The sequence below is a fragment of the Bos grunniens genome, chromosome 23 (assembly GCF_055505025.1).
Source record: "Bos grunniens cultivar Pamir isolate PY7600 chromosome 23, Bosgru_T2T1.0, whole genome shotgun sequence".
Lineage (NCBI taxonomy): Eukaryota > Metazoa > Chordata > Mammalia > Artiodactyla > Bovidae > Bos > Bos grunniens.
The window spans coordinates 52,284,373-52,295,567 of record NC_141187.1 but is presented as its reverse complement, the minus strand read 5'-3'; the positions used below and the strand labels follow the sequence as shown (position 1 = coordinate 52,295,567).

Genomic DNA, 11,195 nt, shown 5'->3' with positions numbered 1-11,195 from the left:
TGAGATACGCATTTTTCCTTATTCCTGCTTGGGGAGGGTGCTCAGAACATTTTCCTTCTTTCTAAAGAAAGCAAGCACTTTCAGCACATTCCAGGTGCCCATGCGCCCGTAGGTCGCCCACCCGCCAGCCCCTCGTCAGGAGGGGACAGAGCGCAACGCGGGCGGGAAGTGCTCTGCCTTGGCCTCGGGGCCGCCCTCCCCTCCCCGCCAAGTCGCAGCAGCGCACGCACTGCCCCCGCTTCCGGGGCTCCCCGACTCCAAAGGCAGCGCGGACCTGCGCGAGGACCTGGGGCCGCTCCTCCTGTGAGCCGTCTGGGCCGCGGCCAGCCCTGGGCTCGTCTACAGACTATTCTCAGATGACGCGTGACTGCGTCGCCCTCAATGACTTTTTACCTGAACACCCAGAATTCATGAAATGCCCACGGTGACAACACCAGCCGGTGCGACAACTAATTATTTCATTCATCCCACAAACTTTTTTTTTTTAATGTGTAACTTACAGAACTTCTCTTTTATTCTTTTTCATTTTATTTATTCTGCCACATGGAGTCTTAGTTGCTGTGTGCAGGGTTGCCCCCGAGGTGGGTGGGATCTTAGTTCCCCAACCAGGGATTGAACCCGAGTTCTCTGCGTTGAAAGGCAGATTCTTCACCACGGGACCCCCAGGGAAGGCCCCCTTCCACAGCCTGCTATTGAGTACCCGCTGTAGGCCAGGAGCTGCCCTGGGGTCTGGGGACGCCATGGTAAGAGACATAGTCCCGGCCTCAGGATACCAGATAGATATTGTGAGATAGTAGAAAAATACGTGATTTGTGTCTGCCACCAGCCCCTGGCACAGAGTCCCTGAAACTCTGGTAATTTTCTAAGTGATAAGAACACTGGGAGTGTCTTGGTCTCTGACCCCAGCTGCTGACATGGAGCTCCTGGAACCCGTGTAATTTCCTGGTTGATGGGAGTGTCTTCAGTTCTCATGAGATGACTCTGGGTGGAGCTCCTGCATGAGGGCTGCTCCCCAGAAAGACCAAGCCATGATGAGAAGCTTGGAAACTTCAGCCTCACCCCCACATTCTCTTGAGAAGGGAGAAGGTCTGAAAATGGAGTTAATAATTGATCAAGCCTCTGCACATAAAATCCGAATAGTGTGGGGCCTGGAGAGCTTCCAGATGGATGAACACATTCACATGGGGAGGGGACGCACCCTAAGTCCATGGGGACACAGACTCTTGGGACCCACCCAGACCTCACCGTGGGTGGCTCTTTATTAGTGTCCTTTATCACATGCTTTAGTAAACAGGTAAAGATGAGTAAGCCTTTCACTGAGTTCTAGGAGCCATTCTAGCAAGTTAATCAAGCCTCAGGAGGGGGCCGTGGGAACCTCTGATTTGTTGTCATATCAGACAGGAGCCCTGGGTCACCTGCGACAGACTGGTACTTGGGGGACAAGCGAGCGGCCTTGCGGGGCTGAGCCCTTAGCCTCTGGGATCTGACCCTGTCTCCAGGTACAAAGTGTCGGAATCGACTTAAACTGTAGGACACCCAGCTGGTGTCGTGAGAACTGACTGGTATGGGAAAGCCTTCCACGCATTTGGTCACCAGAAGAGTCAGCAGGGAAGTGCTTTGTGTGAGGAATAAGGAAGAGAGACCCTGGGAGGGAGGAACTGGGTTCTTCCCCATTTAGGGAAAGACTGAACTGAGGTTTTTCCTCTCACAGACATGCAAATAAACGGCATTTGACGTGGTGTGGCTTAGCAACTAAACCACAGTGCTGTGATGACGCTGCGTTTGAGGGGCAGCGTGAGTAGACACAGCAAGAAGCCTGGCTGGAGACTCAGCGAGGGGTCCTGAACCCACTGCCCTCAGTGGAGATGCGAAGAGGAGGATGAGCCCAGAGGCCCGCAGGAGGAGGGGCTTCCAAACCAGCGATGGGAAAACGGAAAAGTGCACGTGGCTGGGGAGACACACAAGTCACTACTGCTGGGCCACAAATATGAGGCAGTTCGGGCCGGACACCTACAAAGGGCCTCGTCTGTCAGCCTACACGTGTGTATTTTGTCTGACGGGCAGCGGGAGTCCCTGGAGGATTCCGAGCGCTGGGGTCACACAGCAGAGAGGTGCATCGGGAAGATGGCTCTGCAGCAGCGCGGGGTGGGGAGGCAGAGGTTTGCTCCCTGGGCGCGGGGTGTCCGTGCAGCGATGCTTCAGAGGAAAGGCGGCAGGCGGTGAGCAGGGCCGTGCCTGGGGCCTGGGGCCTGGAAGGAAGAGCTGATGAGGGCAACCTGGTCAGGCCCGGAGTTGCTGGAAGGAGGGAGGGGAAGGAGGCTCCAGCGGGACTTTCAGACTGCCAACACACGGGCAGATGAATGGCGGAGACATTACACTAAACTCGTTTCACTTCTCCCTGGGAACAAAAGGCGTTCGCAGAGCCTGATCATTAGCTTCTGTTCCTAAGGTCTGGGAAAAACACAGGCAATGTACATTTGCACTGAGGCAGAACACGTAACATCAGCATAAGAGTCTCCACTTAAAGCCTCTTTATTTAAAAAGCCCAATGTGAATTAAAAATGCACACATATGTATCTTTGGGATGACTGCTCAAGATCATGGCTTATAATTGGTAGGGCTTTGCTCTTAAACACTTCCTTATTTCAGGTTTAACCAGAAAGAAGTAGTTATGGAAGTGAGAATGAATGAACCAGTCTCCCTGGAACACAGTTCCCATAAGGGCAGGAGAAGCAGCTTATTTAGAGGTTAGGTGAGAAAGAGTCAAAAGGAAGATTGAGTAGAATGCTAAAATTTTTTGAAATTATTAATAATTCTACAATTATTTACACTTTTAAAATTATTAATTTGAATTAATAAGTTATCTGTTTAAAATTCATGAAATTTTAAAAATTATGAATAATTCTACAAGCAACAGGAAGACATTCGCGCTTTTTGAGTATTGTGTGACAAGGAAAAGCAATGATTTAGGAAACATAATTACCATAATATTTGGAACGACCAGAATATGGGCAAGTCTATCACAGGAAATAAATTAAGAAACTGTTACATCATTATGAGGTCGTATGGGCCTGAATTAAATTACACATAATTCTTGACTCCTCAAGTTCCCTCACTGACTCCCCACAAACCAAATATCTCACTTCAATGTTAAGTTTTTTTAAAAAGGAAAAGGAAAACCTCCCAACAGATTCCAGGACCAGTAGCCCACTGGCAAATTCTCACACTAACCCTTCCCAAATTCTTACAGGAAACCGGGTGGGGAGGACTTGTGAACTCACAGGCCAACACCAAAGTAAGACACAGACGCCAGGGGAAAGTACAATTACAGGACAATATTCCGTATGAATATTGATGCAAAAGCCTCAGCAAGACACTAGCAAATCGCATCCAACAAGATATTAAAAGGACTACACATCATGACCACGAGGGACTTAGTCCAGGACACAATGGTGACTCAACATAAGAGAGGCTATCACTGCCACACGTCACAGGAATAGTATGAAGAGGGGAAAAAACACACACGATCATTTTGTGAAAACAAATAAGAGAAACCTCGTTTAAAACATCTATGGTCAACTGATTTCATTCAATGGGGGACGGGTGTTCTCTTCCGTAGGTGATTCTGAACAACTGGATTTCCATACTCAAGGATGAAGTTCTCCCCATACAAAAAAAACTCAAAATTGATCAAAAACCTAAATATAAGAACTAAACTATAAAACTGTTAGAAGAAAACACAGGAGTGAATGTCCAGGACCTTTGGACTTGGCAATGGGCTCTTAGATATGACACCAAAAATTCAAGATAAACACACAAAAATAGATATATTGGATTTCATCAAAATTGAAAAGCTGCATGTGTCTAAGGACATTATCAAGAAAGTAAGGGACGCCGGAAACCAAGCTTGAATTAAGGGCCACCCACGATGCACACAGGCACAGGAGTGCTGCGCGCTCAGTGCTCTGAGTCACGTTCATGCACGTCAGAGGCTGCTCCCGCCCCTACGAGCCTCTACTGTTGCAGGGAATGTGGTTTGGGCTGATGTTCTTTTTTTTAACCTTATGAGAAATGAACAACCTCCTACGTCCCTGCACCCCCTTTCAGCCCTATCACTGGGGACACTTATCTTTAATTCAGTATCATAGTTTAAGGTGGGCTCTCGAGCTAGGGTGCTTTGCACCTTTACTAGACTCTTTGGACCTCAGTTTTCTCATCTGTGAAATGGAAATAACAATAGAAACTGCATTGGGTGCTGCTGTTGGGACTAAGTCAGCTAATCCACATAAAGAACGCAGCACACTGCGGGCATTCAGTAAGCGCTGTGTTGATGCTAATGGCACGAACCCACTGTTCTTATTTCTAGTAATTACTCAGAAATATCAAGTGCCATTCTAGCTTGTCCTTGAATAGCAGAGGGACTTATTCAATTCACATCCTCTCATCCAACACTCATCACTGAGTCATGAAGTAGGAAGACAAGTCATAGAACAGAATTCTGCTCGAATATCTTTGCAATTCCAGTAGTACGCTTGAAAGTACCCTTTACTTTTAATTTTCAGTCAAACTCTCACTCACCATAGATCACTGTGTACCGTGAGAGCCTAATATCTCTATTCCTACAGTTGCCAAAACACGATTGGTTTGGGGTAAAAACATGGAGTTATAGGTTTGCTTGGGTCCAAGCACATGCAAAAGTAATTTCAAAAAGCATGTTGAATTTGCCAGTATTTGATTGTCAACTAACTGCTGAATTGTTCAGTCGCTCAGTCATGCCCCACTCTTTGCGACCCCATGGACTGCAGCATGCCAGGCTTCCCTGTCCTTCACTATCTCCTGGAGTTTGCTCAAACTCATGTCCATTGAGCCGATGATTTAAAATAAGTTAAAATATGAGATGCCTGTGTTCTCGTTTTTAATGAGTCAATTATTCATGGCATGACTGGCCATTTAACATCAAAAACCTAGTTAGTCACAGAGTTTTTTACTTGAATCTGGTCTCCAGATTACCATTTTGTTAGGACATTATCCACGTACAACTTATTAATGAAAAAGCCAGTTCATGACATGTTGCCATTAGAATCCCAGCCATAGCATTTGAGGAATCAAGATGGATCACTCTTGACAAGCAGCAGGTCTTCCCAAAATACCACAGGAAGTGAAAGTTCTCAGAAACCAGGGGTTTTGTAAGGGAATCATCATAATAGCTAATTTCCTAACGAAACTGGCCAGGTCGATGTCTTCTAGTTACATTTGAGAAAAGCCACTATGTTGCTTCTTGAAATTTCCGGGTTTGGATGATCTTCAAAGGGAGACAAGGGACACCCTGAAAACACAAGACATCTGCTAATCCTGAAATATCCAAAGAAACCTGAAGAGATTCAGACAACCAGCCTGTTCCCTGAGCAAAGACAATGCCTCCAACCATCTTCCAAGTCTTATCCTGGGGAACTCAGCAGCAAGCTAGAAGCAACTATCAGTTCAGTTCAGGTCAATCGCTCAGTCGTGTCCGACTCTTTGTGACCCCATGAATCGCAGCACGCCAGGCCTCCCTGTTCATCACCATCTCCCAGAGTTCACTCAAACTCACGTCCAACGAGTCAGTGATGCCATCCAGCCATCTTATCCTCTGTCATCCCCTTCTCCTCCTGCCCCCAATCCCTCCCAGCATCAGTCTTTTCCAATGAGTCAACTCTTCGCATCATGCCAAAGTACTGGAGTTTCAGCTTTAGCATCAGTCCTTCCAATGAACACCCAGGGCTGATCTCCTTTAGAATGGACTGGTTGGATCTCCTTGCAGCCCAAGGGACTCTCAAGAGTCTTCTCCAACACCGCAGGTCAAAAGCATCAATTCTTCGGCGCTCAGCTTTCTTCACAGTCCAACTCTCACATCCATACCTGACCACAGGAAAAACCGTAGCCTTGACGAGACTGACCTTTGTTGGCAAAGTAATGTCTCTGCTTTTGAATAGGCTATCTAGGTTGGTCATAACTTTCCTTCCAAGGAGTAAGCGTCTTTTAATTTCATGGCTTCATTCACCATCTGCAGTGATTTTGGAGCCCCCCCAAAATAAAGTCTGTCACTGTTTCCACTGTTTCCGCATCTATTTCTTATGAAGTGATGGGACCAGATGCCATGATCTTCGTTTTCTGAATGTTGAGCTTTAAGCCAACTTTTTCACTCTCCTCTTTCACTTTCATCAAGAGAAGTAACTATAAGAGGGAACTAAGAAAAAGCCTGGTTAATTGCTTTTAGAGGAATAGGACCCTCCCCCCAAAAGTGAAAGACAACCTACAGAATGGGAGAAAATGCAGATTATAAATCTGATAACATCCAGAATATATACAGAGCTCCTATTATTCAACAACAAATAGACAAACAACCCAATTACATAATAGACAAAGGATTTGTATAGCTATTTCATCAAAGGTAAACAAATGGCCAGTGAGCACAAGAAAAGCTTCTGAACATCATTAGTCACCAGGGAAAAGCAGAACAAAACCACAGTGAGACAGTACGAAAACCACTAGGGCAGCTACAACAACAATAAAAAAAGCAACATAACAAATGCTGATGAGAAATGTAGTGAAGTCAATCGGAATGTAAAGCCGTGGACGTGACGTGTTAGTCTCCCGGTCGTGTCTGACTCTTTGCAACTTCATGGACTGTAGCCAGTCCATGGAATTCTCCAGGCAAGAAACTGGAGTGGATTGCCAGATCCTACTCCAAAACAGTGGAACCACTGTGAAAGCCGGTTTGGCAGCTCCTTAAAAAGCAAAATCGTTACTACATGACACTGCAATGTTGCTCCTTGGCATACACCCAAAAGATGTTTAAAAGGGGCTCAGACACTTGTGCACCAATAATTATTTCAGCATTATTCACAACAGCCAAATGACCCAAGTGTCCACCAACCTGTGAAAGGTTAAAACAACATGAACGGATAAAACGTGGTATATGCATAAAATAAAATATTAGTCAGCAGTAAAAGGGAGTGAAGTTCTGATACGTGTTACGATATGGATGAACCTTGAAAACATTAGGCTAAGTGAAGGAACCCAGTCACAAAAGGCTGCCTGTTGTATGATTCCACTTGTATGAAATACCTAGAAAAGGCAAATTCACAGAAAGCAGAAAGATTATCGGTGCAGAACCTGGGTGGGGAGTGGGGAGTTTGGAGGTACTGCCTAAGGATTACTGAGTTTCTGTTCGGGGTGAAGAAAAATTTTCAGAAATAAAAATAGTGACATTGCATAGCATTATGAATGTAATTAATGCCACTGGATAGAATTAATGCCATTGTGTACTTACAGTGACATTGCATAGCATTATGAGTGTAATTAATGCCACTGGATAGAATTAATGCCATTGTGTACTTACAATGGTTGAAATGACAGATCTTTGTTACAGAGATTTTACCACCATAAAAAAAAAAGATTAACTAGAGGGACTTCCCTGGTGATCGGGAGATAGGATGCCACATTCCCAATGCAGGGGCCCGGGGTTTGATCCCTGGTGGGAGAATTAGATCCCACACGCCCAGCCAAGACCCAGTGCGGCCAGGCAGAGAGATGGATAAATATATTTATAAACACAACCTGAGTTCTCAGGAAGTTTGTTTCCCAAAAGAAGGCAGATGCTGTTCGTAGAGGAAAGAAAAGCTATTAAATAAAACCAAAAGGAACTACTTCTCTAGGAAAACGTTCAAGCTACTTCGATTAGTCTTAAGGTAACCCTCGGTATTAATTTTCATCTGAAACACAAAATAAGGGGCAGCTGAGGGAAAGAAGTATGCAGCTGGCTTAACTGCCTCCCCCGCCCCCAACCTGCCGGAAAGCCTAAGCCTATTTCTCCACCGCAAGAGGTGAAACGAACAGTCCACTCGTGACCCTTAGAGGTCATGCTTGCTACATCTACATTTTAATAGCACCGCCTCCTCCTTAGTCTCACGGTAGGAATGTCTTGTTTGCAGTAAATGCCAGATTAGCAGGGAATCATGTTTCTCTTCGTCAGACGGGCCCCTATCCAATCCACCGCTGGCGCTTTCACCATCCTGAAGACCCAGGCGAGGGCCTGCCGGCTGGCCAGCTGACCTTGTCCGGAGGGCGACGTCCCCTCCGCACCTGCGATTCCCGCGTGCGGCCGCCAGATGGTGCTGCCTCGTCGCGGACTAGGACCAAAGCGCGGCTGGACCCAGAAGCTCCCTGCACCTGCGAGTTTTCAGAGGCGGGGTCGCACGTTGGTCTCCTTTCCGGCCCAGCACTTCCACCCACACACCAGGGTCTAGACGGCTCCCGGGCTGGTTGCCTGCGGCTCCACGGTCACCGGGAGATCTGGCTGTTTTCCTCACACCACCCTGGTGGCTCAGTGGTTAAGAATCTGCCTGTCAAGTGGGAGATGCAGGTTCCATCCCTGGGTTGGGAAGATGCCCTGGAGGAGGAAATGGCAAACCAATCCAGTATTCTTGTCTGGGAAATCCCAGAGGAGGCTGGCAGGCTACAGCCCATGAGGTCGCAAGAGTTGAACACGACTTTGCATAAACAACCACAACCTCACGGCACCAAAGACGTGAACAACCCCCCTCCCAAGGGACAACAGCGTCAGTCACCCCCCTTGGAAGGTCGCCCCAGAGTCCCTGCATCCGCCTTTCTTAGTCGCAATCATTTCACGTGACTCAAAGATGATTTGCGGACATCATCTCAGTCTGACAAGAAAGAGGGAAGAAAACTAAGCCAGATCTCATCTTTGAGGACATTCTGGAACATTTGGAAATGCCTCCACAACTTTTCCCTCAGGTGAAGGTCATTCTAAAATGAAAGCGGCCTCCAGCACCTCCCAGGCTCACAAGACAAGGTGGCCTGTCCACTGCTGGCATGAGGGCATGTCACGCATAGAGGCCACATCCTCACTCTGAACCCAAGAAAGACAGCAGCCTCGGACAGACCACCCAGACGCTGCGGACGCTGCAGCTATTTGCATCAGGAAGGTTATGCTCCAAGGGGAACCAGCCTTCGCTCTCTAGGCCCATCCTGAAGGTGAAAGAGTTAGTCGCTCAGTGGTGTCCAACTCTTTGCAGCCCCATGGACCCTCTGTCCATGGAATTCTCCAGGTAAGCGTACTGGAGTGGGTTGCCATGAACATCTCCAGAGTATCTTCCTGACCCAGGGATCAAACCTGGGTCTCCTGAATTGCAAGCAGATTCTTTACCGTCTGAGCCACCAGGAGAGCCCCCAGGGCCATCCCGGGACACCAGAAATCAAGGCAGAGTTTGGGAGGGTCCTCGAGTGAGTCCCAATGGCAGGGGGGTCTACAAATGAGGTGGTGCAGGCCAGAAAGTGCTGGAAAGAGAGAAAAGAGACAGTTGGCCCAAAGTGCCCACCAGCAGCCCTCCCACACATGTCTGCAGGCTCCAGTTCGGTGCCTCTCTGCCTTCCGGGCATCTCCTTGGCCTTGAACCAGCCTGTGTGCCCTTTACCCCCAGACTCCGCAATAAGAACGTCAGGCCAGACCACAGAACAACGCCACCGCCTGAACGATCACACACCGCACATTCCCATCAGCACACGACTAAGAGGGACACGACAAGGTCCCTCTTAGAATCACACCTGCCCACCAGAAACCCGGCAACCACTAACCTGTTCTCCGTTTCTAGAATCTCATCTCAAGCATGTTACATAAACGTGATCGTTCAGAGGTGACCCTCAGGGATTGGCGATTTTCATGCAGCGTATTTCTCTGCAGATTCGCCCCAGCTGCTGGGGCCCCGATCGTTCATCCTTTTTACGGCTGAGTGTTTTGACCCTGAGTGGGCCTAGGGGCGGAGGCGGCGGGAGGGGCAGACACGGCGCCCCCCCTTCCCAGAACTAAAACTGCCATCCCTTCAGCCGCCGCGGCGCGGAGCCACCGGGTCCGGGTCCCAGGGGCTAGGACAGGGCAGGGGCGGAGCGAAGGGCGTGTGGGCGGGGCTTATGCCGGGGCGGGACGCCGAGCGCGAGGAGAGGTCCAGACAGGTCGGGGGCGGGGCTGCGCTCCGGAGAGAGGAGGGGAGGGGCGTGGCCTCGGCGCTCGTGGGCGGGGCACGGGCGGGGCCCCGCCGGCCTTGCCCCCGCGTCCTGCCCAGAGGAGAGCGTCTGCATTGTCCGCTCGCGACGCCTGCGAGTGCGTAGTCCGCGCGGCCGGATCGTGGCGTGGACGCCGGACGTTCTCCCAGAGGGAAGTCTCGTCCTGCCGGTCGTCTCGGGCGTTTTGGCCGAGGTGAGTGTCCGCGCTCTCCGGGGGCCGCTTCCCGGGACCTGGGTCTCCGCGGGCTTCCACCCCCGCGTGCCCAAGCTTCCCCCTGCACTTGCGAGGCCTGGGGCGCAGGTGTGCGCAGGCCCGTCACTGCCCCCAGCCGCTGCCCTCCGCCCTGGACTCGGCCCGCGCTGACCCCACGCGCGGACGGCGCGGGGCCGCCTGGGGTCGGCGAGCGGGCGGCGCGGAGACCAGGCCTGGGCCCTCGGGGTTCCGGCTCGGCCTTTGCCCCGGGTGCCAGGACCCGAAACTCAGCTTCTCCAACCTTAGTCCCTGAGAATCTCAGCCAGAAAATCCAAGAAGTGGGACATGTATGTGGTGTGTGCTTCCTGCGCCGATGTTTATGGTTCTAGGGGGGATGGAGGGAACACGAGAGGAGCGATCGAGGAGGCTGGAACGAAATAGAGTGCATAAAAGGTGTCAGCGCGTTTGGTGTGGCCTGATGTACGTAGTTTAGCAGCCGCACGCTTCTGTTTTCCTGTCGGCCTGATAAGGGCACCCTCTCCACGGAAGGAGAAGGCTCTCCCTGCTGTGGCGCAAGGTCAGTGGGGAAGTGCTGGGCAAGTGGCCTGCTTCTTGAGCCTCAGTTTCTCATTCTGTACAACTAGGAGAATTGGACCCCACGAGGAGTCAGAACTCCAAGGCCTCCAGCGGCCTGGCAGGTGACGTGACTAGGTACACTGGACCAGGCAGCGCGATAAGGGGATGCCTCCCCTGCTGTCAGCACTGAAATGCAAGCTTTTCTTCCTAAACCAGACTGTCTTTGGGCCCTGACCCCGGGGAATTCAGGACCAGGTACTCCCTGAGTCTGCAGCCCATCACTCTCTGGACATGTTCCGGGGGCTTCTGCTAGGCTCAGGATAAAGTCCTCACCCCTGCACTACTGACCCACCCAGCCCTTGGA

At 50.0% G+C, this 11,195-nt stretch overlaps 2 protein-coding genes across 26 annotated transcripts in view; one reads left to right on the top strand and one right to left on the bottom strand.

Annotated features, from left to right (window-relative positions):
• Positions 1-4,898: 4,898 nt before the first annotated feature.
• Positions 4,899-11,110, bottom strand: LOC147347848 (uncharacterized). The gene is made up of 3 exons (XM_086370600.1): positions 11,045-11,110; positions 9,637-10,640; positions 4,899-8,431 (listed from the first exon to the last, which is right to left on the bottom strand). The coding sequence occupies exons 1-2, from the start codon at positions 11,108-11,110 to the stop codon at positions 9,882-9,884; spliced, it is 825 nt and encodes a 274-aa protein (XP_086226726.1). The 3' UTR covers positions 4,899-8,431; positions 9,637-9,881.
• Positions 10,120-11,195, top strand: part of NQO2 (N-ribosyldihydronicotinamide:quinone dehydrogenase 2) — a 36,906-nt gene continuing 35,830 nt past the window's right edge. For 19 of the 25 annotated variants that reach the window (XR_015152623.1, XR_015152622.1, XR_015152630.1 and 16 more), the window contains exon 1: positions 10,120-10,255. The gene's annotated coding sequence lies outside the window, so the exon portion shown is untranslated. Of the gene's footprint in view, positions 10,256-10,899; positions 11,087-11,195 lie in introns of all 25 variants that reach the window. The other 6 variants (XR_015152632.1, XM_086370460.1, XM_086370453.1 and 3 more) reach the window with 2 other exon arrangements.